The 23,924-nt window shown below is 48.2% G+C and overlaps 1 protein-coding gene across 1 annotated transcript; it reads right to left on the bottom strand.

The window, feature by feature from the left end:
* Positions 1-7,878: 7,878 nt before the first annotated feature.
* LOC144104550 (uncharacterized) lies at positions 7,879-23,694 on the bottom strand. Its single transcript, XM_077637637.1, has 5 exons — positions 23,569-23,694; positions 20,512-20,605; positions 14,757-15,351; positions 13,707-13,916; positions 7,879-10,266 (listed from the first exon to the last, which is right to left on the bottom strand). The coding sequence occupies exons 3-5, from the start codon at positions 15,297-15,299 to the stop codon at positions 9,541-9,543; spliced, it is 1,479 nt and encodes a 492-aa protein (XP_077493763.1). The 5' UTR covers positions 15,300-15,351; positions 20,512-20,605; positions 23,569-23,694; the 3' UTR covers positions 7,879-9,540.
* Positions 23,695-23,924: the final 230 nt, after the last annotated feature.

Here is a 23,924-nt window from a genome sequence, read left to right as displayed (position 1 = left end):
CCCCGTACTTAAAACGGAACTGGACTACAATAGACACAGGCACGCAAAGACAGGGCCCTTAATGGGAGCAGTGTGTCCCAAAGCTGTAATTGTTGGCATCCTAGATAGGCAATCAGCGGCTCCAAACTCTTTAAATACCCTTAAATAAAGATATGCTCCTCGAAGACCGGAAGTATGACAGACTGTCCTCATTTCTGACGGGTTCACAGTTTTCGCAGATTTAGTAATACAAATACAATCCGGGAAAGAAGCGGTAAGAAAAAACAAGTTCATGTAAAAATCAGTAACTAAGAAACATGTTGTACACGTGAACTGGAACAGCCGTTTTTTTAAGGCTATTAATTGGTTGATAACAGCACACAAAGAAATAGTTTTAATGAGCACGCATGCGAGAAGATTCATGCTTGAATTTTCAGCGATAAGATTTTCTAGTAAAAAGAATTATGTCACCAGGCGAAACTTATTTACACCAAAAATATCTTCGCCAAATAAAAAAAAAGCAAGTAAGACACCTCATAGGGTCCCAATCCGTGGTGGTAGGTTATCTGATGTCAGGTCCCATTCCCTATCGAAACAACAGATACTGAATATCTGTGCTTTCAGCTCGGTGGGGCGCCGTCTACTATTGCCCCTCTGGTGACGGCCTAGCCTGTAGTGATTGCACTACGCCGGTGCTCCATGAGAAGGCAGCGCCTGAAGCGTGCGCCACATTGGTCGACGAAATTGTCGTAGTCCAATCCAAGGACGAGAACACACGTGCGAATGTCCGGACCCCGTAGAGTATCTGTTACGGGTCCAAGTTGGACTTATTTTTGGAACAATGGCGGAGAGTTTGAAGGATGCTTCACTCCCGCCACCGGTTGGCCCGGTATTGCGCTACCTCCAGGATCGGCCTTGTCTTTAGCGCGTCTTTACTATCCTGTCTTTCTATCCCATCTTTCAACTCTCCTCCTATCTGCACGTGGTAGCGATTGTGGCTCGTCTTGAGCCAGTGAGCAGGCCTGTGCACTTTCCCTTCTTTCTTCCTGGCAGCAACAGACAGACAGAGAACACACGTGCCGCTGTAGAGGCTCGTTCGAAAAATGAGCCTCCTGGCGTTGCTGACCATAAATCTCATTGTGGCAGTGGCACTGTGGTCAGGTGGCTCTCGCACCTGTTTGTGTACGATGCAGGAACCCGTGCCATTGGCAGGTAGATTGGAGCGAACTTCATAGGGGGCTGGAAGTATGCCACTCCGGTCGCCGGATCTACACTGCCCTCAGAGACCATGGGCGACGCATACTCAGCGATGCAGAGCTGCTCGAAGCTGATCCGTTGAGCTATGCGCGCGTACCGCTCGAGCACACTGTGAACAAAGCTAGTAATGTTCGCGCACAGGTGCTCCATGGAGGGATTTCTGGGAAGGCGCACGCGATGAGTGGCGAGAAAAAAGTAGTTGACTTCGCTGAAGACGTTGCCCACGAGATGCTCGTTGCCGGCGTTGACGTCCAGGATGACGGAGGTGATCGCCTGTCGTAGAAGGCTTGGCTATTGAAGGTGCTGCGGAGGTTCTTCAGAAGATCACCGAGCAACCTCAAGTCATCTGGGCTCTCGCAGCCTGGTTTTGGCTGGGCCCAGTCCACGGTGACTCCGTCAAGGTGAAAGTTTTGCATGGCGCTTACCACACTGTTCATTACACGCTGCAGCATCGCCGGGTCCTGAACTAGTCTCGTGAAGTGCGGGCTGTCTTCTGGGTAGCCACCTAGCGCCAGCCGGATCTTGAAGTCTGGGTATCCTTGAGCGTCAGTGATGGTCCTCAGCTGGCTCAAACCGTGTTGTCGAAGGTGGGCATCCTGCTCGTGATGGTTCCGTTTTCGACGCCTACCGACCAGTACACGATGTTGAGGCAGAGGGCGAACGGCAGGGTCTCGAACATGTAGTTCCAGGACGTGCCCGTGTAGAGCGGATCGTAATCGGGGACAACACGGGAGCTGTTGAAGACGCACAAGAAAGGGTTTAGAGATGGCGTGGGTGTCGTGCTGTTGTAATGGGGCCAATTTGAAAGTACGTGGGCAAAGCAGACAGAACTACGGACTCCATGCAAGGAGGTGGAGTGCTCTGCGTGCTGGTATCGGTAGTCGCGATTGATGTGGCTCCTGTCGGCTGTCGAGAAGTCCCTGGGAAGTTGAGTGCCTCAATATTGTAGACCGTTCAATATCCATGAGGAAGGGCACCAGAAAGAGCCAGACGGACAGGATCAGAGGGAACAGCAGGATACCGCGCAGTAGCCACACCGTCAAGCAGAAGCGTTCGTGTTCCTCCGACTCCTCGTGTTCCCTGCTCTGCGACTGGCGGACCCTTACTTATTGACGGTACGTGCGACGTCAGCGCTTGCTCCCCTTCTAATTCAACTTGCGCTTGAGTTGTCGCTGAAGGGGGTGCTGCTCTAGGGCTTAGCACGACGACGACGTCTTGTGTTTGCGGCTGCGCTCCAGGGGGACTTGCGATTCTGGCAACCTGATGTATCGGTGCGTCGCTCTGAATGACGTATGGGCCTATTCGTATCTGTGGAGACACGGAAGGGGTCGCGGAGCTGCTCTCTGTCGTCGACGAAGAGTCCTTGTCTTGGCCCTTCCCGTCTGGGCTCAGTCGTGGTCTGTTTGTCTCCTGATCTATGAACTGGTCGGGATTCATAGGGCAACTGTTGTTGTTGTTGTCGTTGTTGTTGTTGTTATCCTCGTACTATGGCACATGCCCACATAGGGTGATTGGCCAAGAATTGGGGGGCACAGAGAGTTTTTCAGGTAAATATTTCCTGGACGGAAATAAAATGAATGCTAAGGAAGGCAGAAGTAAACAAAAAAGAACAACGAAATGAAACGGGAAATGCATAACGCGCGCAGGAGATCGAGACTGATGTCTATAGCCAATTAGTCAAATGATAATGGTTTGTAAAAATAAAAGTAATATTGAAAAAATTAAAAAATTAACAAGGCAGCCGACTTGATTCTAATAAAAAATTTTGGACGGCGGTAAACACAGACTTGTGGCTGTACCCAAGTATGATGGCTCTAAACGACAATATGACTGGGCTGCTCAAAGGCCAAGCTGTTGTAGTGGTTTCTCTAAAAGCCGTCTTCTCATCATGGCGTATCGGCGACAAAACAACAAATAATGGTCTATGGTTTCGCGCTCACCACAGAATACAGAGACGGGATTAAGCGCCAACCCAGACCTGTGCAAATAAAATTTTGAGGGTGGGATCCGGCAGCGGAGCCTTGATAGAGATACCTCAACCTGCAGTGAATGTCATGATTACCTGCTCCAGGTGCAGGTAATCATCAGATCTTAAAAGAGGTCTAGTTGTCCTTCTTAACAAATGCTGTCTCCGAAACCTCGCTGCTGTAATTTCTGCTGTAGCCGGAACGATAGGTGGCACGGGGCCATTGAGGGATGCCTTTGCCAGGCAGTCCGCAACTTCATTGGCTGTCACACCGCTATGACCTGGCACCCATATCATGTGAACAAGGCTCAAATGTGGGGGGAGTAATGAATGGAAGGTGTTTAGAATTGGCGAATCCACAGCCGAAGCAAGGGACGAACACAAAGAAAGAGAGTCTGTAATGAAAGCCACTGAAGAGAAAGCTGGCTCTAGTTTGCGAAGAGCAAACACCTCCGCCAAAAACTCCGCTTGGAAAACTGGGGTGTAGTCGGGAAGCCGCAGAGAAAAAGACCAATCATTCATCGTGGCAGCTGTCCAGCCCACTGAACAAGAGCTTCTTCTTTGTCTTCTTCGTTAGCATGACTGCCTCTGTTCCTAAATGATGATAGCTGCAGGTAAAGAGCAGAAAATGGAAAAAAGAGGGGAAAGGCGAATTCTACGAGGAAAATCGTTCATTATCGTAGAGTCTTCAGCCTCTAAACAGTATCGACTACTTCAACAGAGGTATGGTTCAGAAACTACTATAGGCTGACCGGGTGCGGTTTCGTGGGGATGGAAAGCGAGGTTTAGTGGACTACAGTGTGAGAGCTCCGTAGCGCGTAAGGGTGCTAAGTCTGCGAGGTTTTTTTAAGCACACTTGTATACAGCAAGCTTCAAGAACGAAAATATAATCCAGATAAAAACAGAACTAAGTGTCATCAGCGTTGATACCGCTTTGGTACATTGAAGGAATACTGAAGATTTCACAAGTAACCTATTAACGTTTATGCTTGTTAAGGTACATTCAATTCATTGTAGGATACGACCTGTGCGCTGATTGATGACGTATTTTACAAACTGTCCAGGTTGCGTTGCAGTAGTTCTTTGTCCGAGGGGCTTCTGCTTCTTGTGGCAGCTGACATACGGTTAGCTGTTTCGCGATTCTTACGATAGGCCAGAGGACTCGAAAGCGTTAAGAGTCGTACTTGAGGCTTAAGAAAAAAACTAGTGGATTACTTTGCGCCATTCATATGGCAGGCCGACTTTATATCTACTGGGATCTGAAATCGGTCACGCCGAAATTTTGAAATGAGCTTGTAATGTAATCTTTCAGAATTTATTTTTTTTATTTATTTACAGATACTGCAGGCCCTTCTCGGGCCCATGCAGGAGTGGTTACAAGGAGGGAATATAAAACAAAGGGAATACGTAAAGTACAAGGGTACAAAAATAACATTTCATCGCTATAGTGGCACAGGGTACTAATGACGTCAAAGTCAGGAGAAGAAACTAGCGGGTTGAAAAGGAAACACATGTAATTGCAAAGAAAATACAAATGGAAATTGGGCGACATAGGTTCATCACGGTGGTACTGACAGTGATTCAACTCTGTTAACATGCTCTATGAATGATTCGATTGAGTTGCAGTTGCAGTGAACTATCTTAATAAAGCAAGTATTCCACCTTATGTCTGCTCAGGAGTTCCGATTTTTTGTCATTCCTTCCTGTACAGTGCCCCATAATGTGCGTGAAAACCTACAGTTACTTCGCCCCATTACCTTTGTTTACGAGCACAAAGCGAAAAGGCCAGTTTTCTAGAATCAATCCAAAGTCCCACTGAGCACTTGCCCTTTTGTGCTCAGTCTGAAGGCTTGGGATGGCACGTACTGACACTGCCATGAAATTAGATGGTACAGTACGTCTGAAGTCGGACGGGTGCTGAGCTCTAGAGACGCCGTAGTGGTGGATGCGGCATTAAATTTCTTCGAGCTCTTTATTATACCGGTCCGATATACCTACCGGTAGAGTAGAAAATCTCATCAGCTGCACCTTCGCAAAAAAAAAACACAAAAGGCGTAGCGAGGGTGACCGAGACCCGCAGCGGCGACGTGCGCCTACAACACGGCCCTCCCTTACAAAAATTTCTTTTAACAGTCTATTGACTGTCTAGGGAATTCTGTATATAAAGTCCATAGACACTCTATAGACAAACCTTAGGAAACGGGCTATAGGCCATAGAAATCCTACAGACAATGTACAGATGATCTGTAGATTTATGGCCATAAACTTTTAGTAGACTTGTATATAGTCTAAAGGCCATGAGTAGACAAAAATAAATATTTATGGGAAGGCAATAGAGTCTTTAAGAAGTGTAATGACAGTCTATAGACCATTTGTATAAAGGCTAAGTCTATAGACTCTCTATAGACAAACCTTAGGGGACGGTCTATATGCATACAAATCCTATAGACAGTCTATAGACGATCTGTAGATTTATGGTCATAAACTTTTAGTAGGCTTGTATACAGCCTAAAGACCAAGAGTAGACAAAAAGAAATATCTATAGGAAGGCAATAGAGTCTATAAGAAGTGTATAGACAGTCAAGAGACCATTTTTATAAGGGCTGCAGGAGACAACGCGGGTCAATCTGTTCCAGCTTCTCCTCGGTCAAGTTTCTACTAGGCGCCCGTTGACCCTCACTACGCGTTACGGTGCACCTGACCCCGACACTATGTTCAGCAAGCTGAAGAAGCGTGGCAACTGGCAAGACAGCATATACACCGCCAACAGCAGGTAGACGCTGCCCGCTACAACCTCCGAAGGCAATTCGACACCTAAGAACCAGGAGACTATGTGTGAATTCAGACCTTCGTTACCGCGGATTATCCGAGAAGGTACTGCGCAGATACTTGAGCCCAGACCGTGTTCTCCATCGCATTAGGGACGTCACTTACTTAGTTTCACCTGCCAGCCACTCAAGTCAGCTTATTACTCAGAACAAAGCCTACAGACGTGCCCGTTGTTCCGACGAAGCCATAGCACGGCCGACCACCTGAATGAACTGCAGGGTGGTACAGCCAGTCTCTTGGGCTCGTCCCCGTCCCCCATTTATTCTAGACACCAAGCAGGCATTCACATCTCATTGAGCCATATGCGTGACATGTTTACGAGTCAGCCGCGACCAATGCTCATATTCTTACTTCTATCCCTACAGAGACTCGAGGTGGTCGCCGACTGGCTGAACAGGCGAAAGCTGTTGTGGAGCTCAGGTGGAACAAGACGTCGAGTGTTGCAGCTAACAGTCCTAGTCCGCGAGACAGTTGCGTAAAACACTTCTAGAACTAAAAGCACAGCAAATATAACATTATGTGTGCAAATGAAATTGCAGCTCTGACAAAATACGTCCGAGCATATGACTTTGCTCGCTAGAGAAAATAATCAATTTTGTTTTTGTGGCTACTTATAACCGCAGCTGCTGCGAAACAGCGGCGACACACAAACTGCATCGAAGCCATGAGGAAATGTTCTAGAGGCTTGCCTCCGAGATTGCCAACCCTGTAGTCTACGCCTACAGTGTCAGAGGCCATGCAGAATTAGAGTCGCCGAAATGAGAGCGTTTAGGTAGCGATGAACGCCTCGCTATCTTTACGGCTGGTCCAACGAAGCTGCACCTCAAAGCTTATCGCCACACCCGCTCCACAATTTTGGCCAGTCAGTGAGGATTTCGAAGGATCAATTCCTCGCAGGATCGAGTTAAAATAGGTTTGGTTGGTTTGGTTTATGGGGGTTTAACGTCCCAAAGCGACTCAGGCTATGAGAGACGCCGTAGTGGAGGGCTCCGGAAATTTCGACCACCTGGGGATCTTTAACGTGCACTGACATCGCACAGCACACGGGGCTCTAGAATTTCGCCTCCATCGAAATTCGACCGCCGCGGCCGGGATCGAACCCGCGTCTTTCGGGCTAGCAGCCGAGCGCCATAACCACTCAGCCACCGCGGCGGCTCGAGTTAAAATAGGGACCCGAATTCCAGACTAACTCTCAAGAGCTGTCTCTCGTTTGTTGTCGTGATTCTCGTAACCGCTGCTGTTGAGAACACGTCCAATGCCACCATACGATCCACGTGTGTCTTGTCAGCGAAAGCCTTGGAGTAAGTGTTCACATCAGATAACAGAAACGGGTCAGGAAAACGTACAGTGTGATTCAATTTTGATAAGGAGTGTCCGATCAAGATACACTTTATGGCGTTGCAAATTCGCGTACCTCGCGAATCTAATTCGTCTTGAAGAAGGAACCTTAAATTATATGAGTCAATAAGAGGCATCGTAAAAGAAAAGGACAAAATACACAACGACATACAATTTTGACAATGAGTGCTAAATCTGCGTTGTACCGATACGAAATAGCTTATCACTTGAATGTAAATGGTGCTAGAATCTGTTCTTATTTCAAACTGTCAATCCCAAAGGATATTTTCATCTCATCATAACAGAAATGGGCAATGAAAGGATATAATGGCACACAGCTTAGATGGACAGTCCAGAAATAATGTACGTTATAAAGTTGCAAAATCACATTATAAATCAAGAACGTAAATTACCTTGGAGAGGGGACTTTTATATAGGTAAATTCAGGAAAAGAGATTGCACAAAACCTCTAGAACGAGCCAAGAATCAAGGCAGGTGTTACAAAGATAGAAAACCAAATTATTTCTTTATTTTATCTACATATACTGCAGGCCCATCTCGTGCCCATGTAGAAGTGGGGATAGCACAAAAAAAATACGAAAACAGATCTCTCAGTTACTTCGAACCAAATGGCTTAAACACTGATTTGCAGCCAGAACAACAAGTCATTGTGCCACATGTGCAAGACAAAACAAACAAAATGCCCCACATTACATTACTATGAAAAGCAAAAGTTCTTAAGATATTGACAAACCTTTCTTTAGAGATATACTGATAAGTCCTCCAATAATTCGTTTTAATGAGACCTCACAAATATGAAAAATGAGTGCCAAATCGAAAATTTAAATTACCTGGGATAAGAATCTTATTTTACACTGCCAATTTCATCCGGGTTTCTAACAGAAGTGTGCAGTCAATTTTAGAAATCACAATGCCATTTTTGATAATGAAGCATGAATCAAAGTGCATGATTTTCTGGTTGATAATCGAAACTTTAAATGGTAGCACATTATGCAGCGCTTAACAAGAACTGGGCTTTAGTCATGTACTTACAGTCCAAACGTACACAGCGAGCGTAGCAGCGAAATTGAAAAACTTCAATGCAGAGATGCACGCATATACACGGAGGCATGTACCTATCAAGCTATCAAGAGAATTGTTTAAATTTTTACAAGTACGAAACAATACCGAATAGCGTCAGTATGAAATAATGATTCATTTCGCGTGTGTGAGAGGTTTTCGCGTGTAATCCTCTTCTGAGATTTCGATATGAATTTTTAGACTTGTAGTTTTAATTTTTTGCCATCGTATATGTATTAAAGCGGAAAATTTTGGGACAAATAGGGAAGCGCGCGAAGCTCGTTATTAGCCTGAAAAAAAAAAACAACCATGGCATTCTTTTTCGTTTGTCACAAATTCAGGGCAAATTAATGATCCGCAATGCAGCAGCTTGACGTAGTACCTGCCTCTTTGGCTACAAACTGTCACTACAAGCATAAAAATGACTAGCCGCTTGCTTCATCCTATTCGTTCCACCCAGGCTTCAAAAAGAACGTACACACACGCAAAAAAATGAACACTTCGGACTTGCGAGTCTATGTAGTAGCTTCGTTTTAGAATTTACTAGTCTGAACATAACACAGTAAAAAATCTCAAGGTCAATTCTTGACAAAAAAAATACCGCACGCAATCACAACAACTCGCTCCAGGGTGCCCTGATCCAGCGTCGCTGCATGGAGGCACCCTAACTAACAAGTTCAAAATGCGAATCAGCGTTTAGAAACGACAAGCGACATATTCCCGACAGTGATTCTCTCGAAAAAAAAAACGCAAGAAACCGCCAAAACCAAATTCAGTTAGGGAAAAATGTGAAAATTTGTCTTTGGAATGCAGGACGTGTTGTGTTAAATAAGCACAATTTTCTTTTCTTTATCAATCTAGTGTGTGCGCATCACGCTTTTGAAACTAAGCCGGCCAGTAAAAAAAAAATATTTCCGTTCTCGTTAACACTAAAATAACGAATCTACCTCCTAGTCCTAGGTTTTTGACTTGAATACAAGAACAACTCGAAGCGCTATGAAATAGCTGCCAAAGAAAAGGTCCGTTTTACGCAGAACATCGAAACTCCGCGCCTCACGTCACAAAGATCTGCGAGCCATGACTAAGCCTAATCACATCGGGAGGCCCAAGCAGTCTCTGATAACGGCCGCCTCTTCGTCGCTGCTCTCATCGCAGGGACGATGGACGCAGCAGTACACGCATTCGCACCAGGACAGAGAGACACTGCCGCGTGGAACGCAGTAGTTCTCGAAAAAGAGCCTAAGGTCGTAGCTGTCCGTGCTCAGGTGACGCAGCGCGGGCAGGGACGTCAGCAACTTGTGCAGGTCCTGCGGCATTACTTGCAGCGCGTCGATCGTCAACGCGGTGCCCAGAGTCAGTTCCTCCAGGCATGGAAATGAAATCGGTTCGTAGTGCAGGCAGCACAAGTGCAGGAACCCGCGGCAACTGGCATCACCTGCGAGGCGCAGGTTCCTCAGTGTCCCGCTGGTGGCGTAGAGGAACGCGTCGAAAACGACCCTGAGCAGCTTCACGCACAGCTCGACCGTTCTCAGTTTAGGAAAAGCGTCGTAGTCCAGCGGAGTGTCATCGCTGGATATCTCGCAAGACACCAGGCGCAGTGTCTTGAGCTCCGGACAGAGCTGGGCCAGCGATGCGAGCCTTAAGCCTCCGCAGCACCAGAGGGAGAGACTCTCCAGCCGCGGCCACGTCTTCAGGAGCCTCTGTAGCTCAGCGCCAACGTCGGCGAAGCGGATGACAGCAGCCAGGGACACTGACAGACTGCGAAGGTAATGGAACGCGGAGATAGCGGCGAACGCTGGCCGTGACCCCACGATTACCTGCAAAAACCGCCACGTCAACCACTCAACTCATCAGAAAGAATCGACTACAACTTCGCAGAAATCCACCGAAACTCGCGTCCTTCACATGTACCCAGACGCGGCGGCCGCATTTCGGCAGAGGCTCCTTTGCTATGCGATGCGCCGCGTGTTAACTCTTTGTAGGGCAGCATATATTTTATCCAGACTTGATAAAAAATATGCATTTTGCACAAGATGCACAAAAACGGTTCTCGACAAATTTCACAATTTGAGTACAAGCAGTTAAGTGTAAAAAAGTGGGACATATTTGTCCCGTTTCCATTAAATGAGGATAAATAAAATGGGATGCATTTGTCCAACTAACCTACATGGGTTTGCTCACAGAGTTTTTTCTAACCACTTCATGAACTTGTTTGCACTAGTTTGCTTGTTGTTATACTTGTTCGCAGTACTTCTCCCGTTTTGCAACACCAACAGCGTCTACGCCTTTGTTAGACTTTCACAGGATTGTGTTCTCTGCCGATGAGCGGAACTTCACCCCAGATGCCAACTATTTTTGCCAATTTTATCACTCTGCATGTTCATTTGAAAATGCTTCTTGCTGCTCGCGGTTCTTAATATTTAGCCACAGATGATTTGGCGCCCAAAACAAACTCTACAGAGAATGTTTGAGAATTAGCGCTCAATATTCAGTCATTAAATGTCCCACTATTAAATAGTCCAACTATGTTGGACTATTAAATGTCCAACATTAAATGTAAAAGATCTTCGAAACAAGTGCACGTTGTGATCTAGTGTGCCTCTCGATGCAGGAAAAAGGAATCACTCACCGGGCATTTTGACTGTTTTTTTTTCCAGATCGAATATAGCCAAAAATTTCCAAAGCACCCCCCCCCCCTAAAGAAACGAAGTTTCAAGGTCTCGACTCGCTACCTTATCTAGTACACCCGGCTGACACCGTTTTTAAAGAAATGATTGAAACTTAAATATAGGTGGGAGCACAGCATACGTCCCACTGCATCTTACGAGCCTTCATTATAAGGAATAAAGTGGGACATATATGTCCCAGTGTCCCACAGGGGTTTAAAGAACCCCCGGTGGTCGAACTTCATCAAGAGACCTCCAGAGACGACATGTCCCACAGCCTGTGCGCAGGATTGTTGCGTTCAACCCTACACACAGCACCAGACCATAACACACCATAACACATTGTATCATGTATTGCAACCAGAAAGCAGAACCGGAAGCACCGCTGATAAGGATTAGCAGAACAGATGAATGGTCACCTGTGTTCATCATAAACATAGCCAAAAGAGTACGTCCCAGTCTTTTGCACCCGACAATCCTTTTCAAATGCAGCCTGGCTACGAGCTGATGTACAGCAGCTTTCATGCAGCAGGAAACTTTAGAGCAGTGTGGAGTTTTTGTGTACACGGTATAAATTTCAGCGGCAAAATTTCTTTCGCATATTTATAACGGTGAAGTTCTAAGGGCCTGGTGAAGCTCTGGGATCAAATCTCTGTTAGGAAAACTGATTTTCTTGTAACCAAGACAATTAACGAAGATTACCTTCCCAGACTGCTGAGCGCACAAATGGCATAAAATGTTGGCAGAACAGACGCTAGAACAAATAATTTTGTTCACTGATTCACCTGTTGGAGTAGCGAGTTTTGTTTTGAGATTTGACGATATGAACATACTCTTATTTTTCTAGTAATACAAACAATCAGCGGAAACTTTACGCCTTGATCGGTTGCCTAATCAGTCTTCTGAAATCCTCCCACGATACCACACAAGAAATTAGCTGCGGTTTAACTACTGAAGAAAGGAAAAAATAAGCGCCGTAGTGGAGGGCTCCGGAATAATTTAGACCACCTGGGGACCTTTAACGTGCACTGACATAACACAGCACACGAGCGCCTTCACGTTTCGCCTCCATCGAAACGCGGCCGCCGCTGTCCTGTTCGAACCCTGACATTCCTTCATCCCTTCCCTTAAGGGGCGGTTCTGGTGTCCGCTGATATGCGGGACAGATACTGCTCCAATTCCTTTCCCCCAAAACCAATATTTTTTTTTCATTTAAGTACGCTAAGGCGCCCGTGTGCTGTGCGATGTCAGTGCACGTTAAAGATCCCCAGGTGGTCGAAATTATTCCGGAGCCCTCCACTACGGCACCTCCGTCTTCCTTTCCTCTTTCAATCCCTCCTTTATCCCTTCCCTTACTGCACGGTTCAGGTGTCCAACGATATATGAGACAGATACTTTGCCATTTCCTTTCCCCAAAAAAACTATTATTATTATTATTTAAGTACTGCTTAATCTGGTAAGATAGCGAAAACTGTGGTGTATAAGCCAAGTAGACGCGGATTGGCTTCTGTAACGTTGAGTGCGTTCCGCGCACCGGATGGGCAGCGCGCCCACCCTGCCACCCTGGCAGGTGGCAATTATTTATTTATTTTATTTATTTAATTTATTTATTAATATTGCAGGCCAACATACTGGCCATGCAGGAGGGGCAATACAGCTGACAAGGTAAGGACAATGCAACAAGGGTGACAAAAAATGCATATATAAACTGCATGAAAATGATGCAGCCCATAGCCACGTTACAAAAATCTAAATGCTTGCCTTAGCACAGTAATTACAACAAAAAGAATCTCACATTTGAATTTATATATGGAAAAAGACGCTGTGCCAAACAACAATAGGGCATTAAACATAACAAAATACAGGAAATTTCACATAAAAACGAGAAAAATAGTGAAAATACTCTTATGGTTGTGTCATTTCATGTGACAAATAGTTTTCCAGCGCTTTTGTGAAGCTCCCTGATTGAAGTACATCAACAGGGAGAGAATTCCATTCGTTTATAGTACGTGGATAAAAGCTATTCATGTGAGATTTTGTTTTAGCAAATAATGGCGTAAGGAAAAGTTGTGTCTATGTCTTCTTTTTCGTGCATTAAGAGCCGTTACATAATGAGGCATTCGAAGCCCGATTTTTCCATTTATGATGTTATGTAAAAACTGGAGATGACTAACTTTACGCCTGTGTTCTAGTGAAGGGATTTTATTTCTAAGTATTAGTAAGGACGGGGAATCCTCTCTTTTATATTTTCCAAAGATAAATCTAACGGCCTTCCTTTGTACTCTGAAATGACAGTGCACGCCAAACGACGCTAAGCGGCCGAAAACTTTTTACACCTATACGGCTTCGGTCACGTGCTTAACATTGACCGGCGCTAACTAACATTCATCCACCTTTTTACTCGGTAGGAATCGTTGAACAGTTGTGAGCAACGTGAACTTTACACTAAGGTGACTCATTTCTCTCTCCCTCTTTTCAGACCTCGTCTATACTCACCTCACGGCGCGATTCAGGTGCCCACCATAAGTGATACGATTACTTGTAATCTCTGCTATATGGAAGGTTGCTTCGTATTATAATGTACAGAATACCTTGAGCACTTCGAGAAATGGAAATTTCCCTGCTGCGAGCTTAACATCCTCAGCTTCAGCGGTGAGCACATGGCCGGAGTTGGAGATCTTTGCCGCAAAGCCCAACATGAGGTGAGTGAAATTGGAGGCATTGTGACGCCCACCCCGAGGGCTCAACTTCGCCAACTGCAGGAAAGCTCCCAGGACTGATGCAGCGTCGATGCGGCGCACCTGTGCAAGAGGAGGCAGATGCTAAGCTTGAAAACCGTTCGTGGGCCCTTGAAGTGTAGTCTCATTACGCGCCTGCCGATACTTTGTGCCACGCAAGGTCTACAGGGCAGGGAAGCTGGTGTCGCAATATATGAAAGATTCATCCACTCGGCCTATTCTTATCATGTAAGTGTCACTGCACTAAAACGTAATGCTCATCTTACAAACTTAGTAGACCACCGTACTTATTGCAAGTCTATGCCTCTTTCATAAATTTTACTATCACCACATGATCAAGTCTATTATCTGCCCTGGCCACCGCATCTCCAGCCGCACGAGCCACTAGAAGGCCGTTTACCCTCCCCCTGCCAGGACTACTGCTCACCTGTAATTTTTGTCCGCACTAAAAAGGACTGGAATGACTTGCCCAACACCGTCGTACTTCACTCCGACCCATCATCATTCAAACAATCCATCGAATTAACTATGTGCCCTGACTTCCACTCCCTCATGTAATACCCCTTTATGGGGCCTTTGAGGTTGTAATAAATAAATAAATAAATAACGAGTGCTCACGGTCACAAGTCACTGTTTCAAAGATTGCGTGTGAACCTTGAGTCAGACGGCATGCACTGACAGTTCTAATCACACAGTCGAATAAGCTCTATGCTCACTGCGATACAGCTTCGGTTCAGAAAAAGACGCACCGATAAAACTGCGACGGATGACGCCTTCATACGTCCCTTACGGGGCTCCTTTTTACGCCGTCACTTCCGGCGTCCGTTCGACGGACTCAATTTACGACGACACCATTGCCTCCGCGTAGAAACGGCGCTTGGAGAATTCGACGGCAACACTTACCTTAGGGCACGTGCGCACGATTTCCAACACAGTGTCCTCGGTGAGGAGTAAGCTGCTGGCGCAACCTATCCGCGTGCTGCCTTCCAACACCCTCAGTTCAGAGGTCGGCACTAGCGGCTCCCCGCGGCATCTGTACGGTTCATCCAGATCCACGGCGTGGAAGCACAGGTCATGGGGTAGGGCGAGAACCTTGGCGTTGGGGAACATGCGAATGAGCTTGTAGATCGTGTCCCTGTTGTGCACGATGCAAATTTCGCCGGCGAATCTTAGCACCTCCCTCGCGGAGGCCTCAAACACGTTGGAGGACTCGAAGGCCGCGCATCCGGCAAACAGGGCTTCCGAGATCCTCGTCTCGCGCAGGGAGTTCGTTGCCGAGACAAGAGAGGCCTGGTTTGTCACCAGCAGGTGGCCATCGTCGTCGCCCATCGAGTAACCGTCGGGAAGCGGGACGTCTACCGGCCACGGTGTCTCGAGCTTCAGGACGATGTAGTCTTCGGCGAGGAGCAGGAACCATGGATCTCCGAACTGTTCCACTCGTTCCATCGCACAATAGGGGTCGCCACCTTGAAAGTGGGAAGTACTCCGGCTCTTCACGCTTTGAATGCACAAAGAAGAAAGAAAAAACGGGTTAACTACCGCTGAACCTCGTTAGAAAGCGAAAGCTGTGGCGTATCAGGCAACTAGACGCGGCTTGGCGTCTCTAACGTTGAGTGTGTTATGGACGGATAGGCAGCGCGCCCACCCTGCCACCGTGGCAGGTGGCAGTTAAATGAACGGTTGATCGGAGGTTGCTCACCCAATGAACGCTGTGGCCTATTGTTGCGGTGCCGCGTGTCAGCCACAGCGTTGTCAGCGCTAATGCATGCATCCCACACCTCTCTCTCACCACCTCCACGTACCTCACAGCGCGATTGAGGCGTCCACCGACCCAGGGTGCCAGTTATTCGCCCTTGCTTTCCCCAAAAATTCAGGGGGGTACTTTGTTGACCTAAAGTGCGGTGAGGCGAAAGCCGTTAGCGCGGTGTGGCTGCTTGTGTCGCTGATGTGTCATGAAGATGTTGATTAAAGACTTACTACCAAGAGCGTTTAGGCGGTACCTTTCCAGATCGGCGTTCAGGAGGCGTCTCGATTGAGACGCGAAAGCGTGTTGCAGCGTTGCCAAGGTGCCCACGGAACGCCATCGCCCGTTCGGCGCGACGCCTTGCCCGTTGTACAATTCAAGGAAAGGAAATGACGCCTGTCTCAAACGTCCTGGTGGACACCCGAACGCCGCCGTAAGGGAAGGAAAATTGAAATTGCTTTCAAGGAGAGGGAATGACCCGTGTCTCATATCGCGGTGGATACCCGAACCACGTTTGATTGACAGCTATAGCGTGACGAATTTCGCGGACGGACGGACGGCCAACAATGAGCCAGTAAAGGCTCGCGCCTTAATGTCATCGGAGTGTAGAACGTTCTTAACGCCAACTCCAATGAAATTGTAAAGGTTGTGTCGTTTATTCAGAATACGCAATAACATCAAACAACGTCACAGTGCTGCCGAAGTTGGTGCGCAAATGTTCGCGAAAATGCTTGCTGTGAAGACGGATGAAAAAACCTCGCAAAATTCAGGTATTCAAAGGTGTAGGAATAGTTAAGGTTTAAAATTTTGCATGTCTCACTGCCGGCAGATTGTTACGAGAGCGACAGCAGTGGTCAAGCCTTGCTGCATTTGGAATGAATTTGCGATAGCAACGATAAAATGAAAGACGCCACGGGGGAAAAAGCATAGCCACTAAGCAAGGACTAAGTGACATGCGTGGATAAGGACAAATATGTGGCCAAGAAGTGGAACACCTCCGTTGGGGTGTCTGGGAGGGCACAGTCACAAGACGAGGACAAACTATGCGCGATGCTCCGAAGGAGAGTCTTGCCTTCCGGAGTCGCATTCATGATGCAAGCGCGTTAGGAGGATCTCCTCCGGAACAAGGGCCTCTCAGTGGCTGTGGTCTTTTTCACTGTGCTGCGCGTATCAAGTCGCATTCTTCATCTGAGCTGTCATGCGCTTCCGGCGGCGTTGTTTCTCCAGGGCGATGACGTGGCGAAGGCTCCTGTGCGCGATGCACGTCTGCTGTGACCACAACTAACTTCGCGCCTTCGTCTTCTGAAGAGTCGTCGTAATTTAGTACTCCCTGCCTCATTAGCTCCATAGTAGGGCGCTGGATGTGCTCACTTGGCTCGTCGTAGCGCTCCGGGCTTTTCTGAAGCAAAGAGTTCAATGACATTGGTGGTCCGGGCGGCACCGAGCTGAGTAGCGAACTGCTTGCACTTTGTGAGGACTGCTTTCCAGTTTCTCGGCTCGCCAGCCAAGGTAGTCCCGATGCCCCGGGTTTCTGCGAAGGCGCGGGTTGCTGCGAAGGCCCGGGTTGCTGCGAAGGTCCGGGTTGCTGCGAAGCCCCGGGTTGCTGCGAAGCCCCGGGTTGCTGCGAAGGTCCAGGTTGCTGCGAAGGCCCGGGTTGCTGGTGCGCAGGCGATGACGTAGGTGTTTGGGCTACCTTGCTGTGCCAGCACAGCCTTTTAGGACACGGAGCATTTTTGAGCACAGTCTTAACAGCTCGCCTCAGGGTAGATATCGACTGTGATTTCTCGAAGCTGAACGCTGGGTCTTTGGAAATATCAAGGCCACAGTGCGGGCATCGTGGCCGCGTCGCCGTTATAGCTTCATCAGTTGAGAACAGTTCATCGCAGTGAGGGCACTGGACCATCAGAGGAGTTCCAGGCGGCGTGGTTTCTGCGCTGTTGCCGCAATTGAAACACAAGCTTGTTTGTCGAGAACGCGGCGGTCGCTCACCGCCGCCGCCGTCGGCAGCGCCTCTTCGTTTCTTGCTGGGAAGGCCCTGTTCTTCTTTGGCCATGTCGTCAATTCGTCGCCAGGAAAGCAACCGCAAGCGACTTTGCTGCCTCAGGCAGTTTTCCTTATAGCCTTATATCCGATGAAGCGGGATGATTCCAACGCCAAGTACAACTGACCACATTTACTTGCCCGCTTATCGAATGGACACAATGAACGCCGACGGTCTATAGCTTCAGTGCCGCGTCTCTGCTACAACGTTGTCAATGCCAACGCATGCAGCGCACATCTGTCACTACCGCCACGTAGCCTAAAGCGCTACTGAGATCTCCACTGTCCTAGGGGGAAAGTTATGCGCTTTTCCTTTGCTTTTGAAGCTCCGGAGCGACTGAAGGTTAAAGCGACGGAGTCGGCGAAACTCGCCGTACATAGCGAAATAAAGCTTTGGCTTTATAATATTCGTTATGATGTGAACGTTGATTCACAGTAACGCCAAATGACTGTGCCTCCTACGCGAGGCTCTTAGCAGTGCTGCGAAGGCACACGGGTTCAGGGGCAGTGGAAAAGCTCTCAGAATACAGCGAAGCTTCCGAATACACTGAAGGCGCTATTTTTAACGCGATAGCGTTAAGGAGCTCGTGTCACAGAAAAGCCGGTGTCGTCGGCGTCGGCGTCTTTGGCCATGAGCGAAAAATGGCGCATCTCGGTGACCTGAACAGCGCCGTAAGAGAAGGGATTTTAACGCGATAGCGTTAAGGATTTATTGGTAGATGGATTGACTGATTTATTGATGGATTGATTGATTGCTCTATCGATTGATTGATTTTTCCTTCCCTTACGGCGCGATCCGGGCGTTCAGCGAGAAATGTGAGACAGTTCATTTAATTTTTCTTCCCTTACGGCCCGGCTCGTGTGTCCGCCGGGATATGTGACAGGCGTCCTATCCTTATTCTGTCCAACGGGCTACGCGTCGCGCCGAACGGGCAATGGCCTTCTGTGTACCCCTCGGCAACGCCTAGACACGATGTCGCGTCTCACTCTTAAAGACGAAGCTTAAGCGTCCTCCAATTTTTGTTATCACCCGCCGCAATGGCTCACAGCTTAGGGCGCTCGGCTACTGATCCGGCGTGCCAATGCTCGAACGCGACCGTGGCGGCCGTGTTTCGATGGAGGCGAAACTCTAAGGCGCCCGTGTGCTGTGCGATGTCAGTGCATGTTAAACATCCCCAGGTGGTCGAAATTATTCCGGAGACCTCCACTACGGCAGCTTTTTTCTTTCTTTCTTCCACTCTTTCTTCCACTCCCTGACCCGCCGCGGTGGCTCAGTGGTTAGGGCGCTCGACTACTGATCCGGAGTTCCCGGGTTCGAACCCGACCACGGCGGCTGCATTTTTATGGAGGAAAAATGCTAAGGCGCCCGTGTGCTGTGCGATGTCAGTGCACGTTAAAGATCCCCAGGTGGTCGAAATTATTCCGGAGCCCTCCACTACGGCACCTCATTCTTCCTTTCTTCTTTCACTCCCTCCCTTATCCCTTCCCTTACGGCGCGGTTCAGGTGTCCGACGATATATGAGACAGATACTGCGCCATTTCCTTTCCCCCAAAACCAATTATTATTATTATTCCACTCCCTCCTTTATCCTTGAGTTCCCGGGTTCGAACCCGACCGCGGCGGCCGCGTTTTTATGGAGGAAAAACGCTAAGGCGCCCGTGTGCTGTGCGATGCCAGTGCACGTTAAAGATCCCCAGGTGGTCGAAATTATTCCGGAGCCCTCCACTACGGCACCTCTTCTTGCTTTCTTCTTTCAATCCCTCCTTTATCCCTTCCCTTACGGCGTGGTTCAGGTGTCCAACGATATATGAGACAGATACTGCGCCATTTCCTTTCCCCCCAAAACCAATTATTATTATTAACTCCTTTATCCCTTCCCTTGCAGCGCGGTTCAGAAGTCGCTGATATGCGAGACAGATACTGCGGCATTTCCTTTCCTCAAAAACCAATTTACAATTTTTCTTTTTTTTTATTCTGCAACAGCTGCAGCCGCCCAGTTCGTAAGGCAGGTGGTGCATGGAAAAAGATCTCTCTACTCTGAAAATTTCTCACCTGGCTCCGCGAAAACTTTGCGGCCCAAATCGTCAATCAAGTACGGCAGTAGCTGCATTTTGCTTTGCAAGGCGGGGATGGTGGCCCACAAGAACCATGCAAATGACAGGAATGCTCGGGCTGAGGAAACGACGTGGCGATACGACAAATGCCTACTGTTCCATCAGGCTGTAAACAGTGCTCGGAGCCGGAGAGAGCAACACGACCGCTTTTTCGCCATGCTACAAAGCACGAATTATCCTAACAGTAACACCCAGAAGATCGAAACAGGGCGTAAAATATTAGAGCTAATGCAGTCGAGCCCGGATATCTCGAACCCGGATATTTCAAATTATTACATATACCGAACACACTGACTGTACTCTGAAGATCCTGTGTGACGAGTGGAAAAGAGTCGCGGAATCTATCGAACTCCAATTTCGCCGTGAATTCGAACTTATCGAACTACGTGCCTTGCAACTGACAACGCGCTCTGTAACTGACACAAGGTCCAGCTCCGCGTATACGCTAAATCTCGAGCGAAGGCCCGTGGCGACGGCGGTAAACGGTTTCGCCTATACCGCTTGCTTAGTCACTCGGAACTGGACACAGAAAATTTCGCTCGTCGCACTAAGGCCACTCCCCGCCCAACCCCCTGCGTCAGCCCTCCGATTAGCCAATCAGACCCCTGCTGGCCGCACCTGGTGTTGAAGCGAAAGCTTCACTACGCTAGGTAGAGCCGATTTCGCCGTGAACTGCCGGTTGACCTTCAAGTGAGCCAGAGGCCAAGTGCGGCTACAGGCCTTACCATATGTGGTCCACCATGGTGTCGCACCACTTACCTCTGAACTTGACTCTCGCCGGTAGAGGGCGGTAGAGCAGTCACGTGACAATCGAGTGATGTCGCGTGATGGAAACTGCCGTTGTGACGTCAGTCTGGGAAGAATATATAGGCCGCAGCGTTCATTGGATGACCAACATCTCGCGATGAACCATTAATTTAACTACCGCCTGCCAGGGTGGCAGGGTGGGCGCGCTGCCTATCCAGTGTGCGGAACGCACACAACGTCACAGGCGCTTAGCCGCGTCTACTTGCCCGACACACAACAGCTTTCGCTCTCTAACCATGTTCAGCAGTAGTTAAACCGCAGCTTTTTTTTTTCACACAGCTCGTTCCCTTAGATACACTGAGATCTGTCAAACTGTCATTGTCCCAACAAGCACGTCGGCTTGGTCATCGCCACTGGCGCTAGAACGCCGCCGTATAAAAAACATAACTTTTGCCCTGGCTGTGAGGCAGATGTGAACGGTCTGCTGGTCGGTAACGCAGGCATAACAAAATTTAGAGCGGGCTACAAGCGAAGCACTGCAGGGCCAGATGCAAATCCAGAGCTCGATTCCCTGCGCCCCCTCGCCGGCTGCGATTCATTGCCTGCGCGGGCACACAGTCGCTCGCGTCACGTGCATAGTTTGGTCACTCACATACAAGCAGATCGCGGTGACTGTTTACGAGAGTGTTTAATATATATATATATATATATATATATATATATATATATATATATATATATATATATATATATATATATATATATATAGAGAGAGAGAGAGAGAGAGAGAGAGAGAGAGTGTCTAAATACTGCCGACAGGGAAAGCTGGCGCCACCGTCTATGCGGGTTTCTTGAAGGGCACTTCATCATGAGAATGCCGGGAAGAGCGTGTCGCACATTGCTTGGCCCTAAAACATGACTACTACTGCAGAGATAGGAATTTTCGCAAATTATATAAATCAAGAAAGCGTTGTTTTACAATAATTATGTCGTGTAATAAAATATGATTACTTTACACTGCAATAAATGAGAAGAAAAGCACACAGGTATAAACGAGCACTGAATTTGCACATGTTGAGGGAGGGTTGTATCTTCATGCCGCGAAATATATGCAATCATAGGAAATAATTGTTTTTGCTTAAAAGACACTTTTTAGAGCGTCTACTATTGTAAAAAAAAAATGTTAGCGCTTAAGATACTACACTTTAGAAGCTTCCGTATTCCCGATGTGGAAAGCAGAAACGTTTCATTGGTGTAGTCTGCTATTGCGGGTTCGCGCCCTATATCCGTGCATAGGCTATGTTCGTGCAATGAGAAACTTGCTCGAGCCCTCGCTTTCCCAGAAGAAACTAGTTTTCACGCACTAAGTGCCGGCTCTCGATATGTCCTGGAGCTGCGCTTGCAGATTTTGCCAAGCAAAACATGAATTAGGAAGCGAAAACTCTCCCTACCACAAGTGACGGCTATGTTCATGCTGACAACTGCAACTTGCGTGTATTTGAGTGAATTAATTCATGAAGTGGAAGTCGTACCTGGATGGATGGATGAATGGATGGATGGATGGATGGATGGATGGATGGATGGATGGATGGATGGATGGATGGATGGATGGATGGATGGACGGACGGACGGACGGACGGACGGACGGACGGACGGACGGACGGACGGACGGACGGACGGACGGACGGACGGACGGACGGAATGGAATGGAATGGAATGGAATGGAATGGCATGGATGGATGGATGGATGGATGGATGGATGGATGGATGGATGGATGGATGGATGGATGGATGGATGGATGGATGCGGCTGAACCCTTTAAATCGGGCGGTGGCTCAAGCCACCTAGCCATCACTTATGAAATTTTACTCTTCTCTTGATTTTAGCCACCAATCAGATAACCTTCGCTTGGTTACTTCTACCCGCTTAAAATCTACTTTCCCGTCACTGTCATTAAACCCCAATGTCTTGGATAAATCAGCCCCGCTGCTTTCCACTGTAGGGTGAAGCCCTTTGCAGAAAAGTGTCAAGTGTTCAGCCGTTTCCTCCTCCTCTCCGCACGCAACGCACAACCTGCATGCAATGCAACGGACGGCCACCGCCAGTCTTCCGAATGAACCAAACGCAATCCTCGGCGAGCACGGTTAACATATGCTGAGCTTGTCGAAGTACTTTGCGCTTTTAAAAGATAAGTGTCTCCGAGACAAGAAATGTGCTGAGTGGTCATGGCAGCAGACTGCTGAGTTCTCAATTCACATAATCTTTCTTCCCTTTCATCTTTCAATGCACAGGCAACATAGGCTCCCGCTGAGCAGACCCGGCTGGCTCCGTAAATGGCTCCAAGCATTGGGGCAAACGGGCTTCAGGCCCAGGAGGCACCAGACGCTGTGCTCAGCTCACTTCGAGCGCCTCCGGATGCTTCGGATCTCAAATGAACTGAGCGTGTAGCTGCATTGGTAACTACACCACCACCACGCGCACAAAACAGCAATGAAAAATACAGTGGCGAAAACGAAGCTGGACAACCAAAACACCAATCCAATCCGTAGTAGCCAACAAGCCATCAAATGTCAATCCGAACCGCTGTCCTCCCGGCATGCTCGGGCGTCCATAGTGGATGAGCTGCAAAGCCGCCAGCTTTCCCTTCAGTGAATAGTAAGCAACAATGGTTTACTAAGCCGCAGTGCGCGGGAGCCGATTCAAAGCACATATCCGTTAGTACACGTCGCCTGCCGCATATTTAAATGTACGACTGCCGCCTTCGCTTGCTTGAGGTTTGCCCGGTTTGCTCAAGCGAATGAGCGAACAACGCCGGTGATCGAGCGCCGCTCACTTTTTCGGACACACGAAGCGTACACTAAAACGACGCGAACGGCAGCAGCTTACGAGCGAAATATATCTACGCAGAACTTCGTTATCGAGGTAAAACAGAACGGCGCCTGACAGCATCACGTTTGTCACTACAGTGTTTCGACAACTAAAATCCTTAAATGCACCGCTCAAGCGCGATTAGTTACCAGCCTATCTGATGTTAGGTGATACAAGTAGCAGAAACCTGGGGCAACTTACACACTCCCACGCGGCGCCTTCGGCTAGACGTCTTGAACCGGCGTCATTCCGTAGCGTTCCCGGGCGCTGTCATGTCGGCGTGCTCGCTCCCCAAACACGCGTGCTAACCACGCGGCTCGCGGAAGCGGCTCATTGCGGGTATGTGGCTCCGTCTCTTAATGTTTTCTGTAAGCTGGCTGCGCACTGGGAACTAAAAACTAAAAATCTTGCCTCGCCTACGCAAGTAAAAAAACCAGCGTGGCTAAACGAAAGAAGCAGATAAAGAAAAAGAAACTGCATGAAGTTCGTTGCAGACGCCTAACCGTTATCGCGACAAGACGACGAGCTGCGCAGTGCCAGTCATCCTGACATCCGGT

This window comes from Amblyomma americanum, chromosome 9, assembly GCF_052857255.1.
Source record: "Amblyomma americanum isolate KBUSLIRL-KWMA chromosome 9, ASM5285725v1, whole genome shotgun sequence".
Classification (NCBI taxonomy): domain Eukaryota; kingdom Metazoa; phylum Arthropoda; class Arachnida; order Ixodida; family Ixodidae; genus Amblyomma; species Amblyomma americanum.
This window is presented reverse-complemented; position numbering and strand designations above follow the sequence as displayed.

What these genes read in the sequence shown, in the direction of transcription:
- LOC144104550 (XM_077637637.1), bottom strand. Translation starts at nt 15,299, where the DNA reads ATGGAACGAGTGGAACAGTTCGGAGATCCATGGTTCCTGCTCCTCGCC. An exon ending in TCGTGCGCACGTGCCCTAAG is followed by an intron (nt 13,917 to 14,756) that starts GTAAGTGTTGCC and finishes CCTCTTGCACAG; the next exon opens with GTGCGCCGCATCGACGCTGC. An exon ending in CATTTCTCGAAGTGCTCAAG is followed by an intron (nt 10,267 to 13,706) that starts GTATTCTGTACA and finishes CGGTTTTTGCAG; the next exon opens with GTAATCGTGGGGTCACGGCC.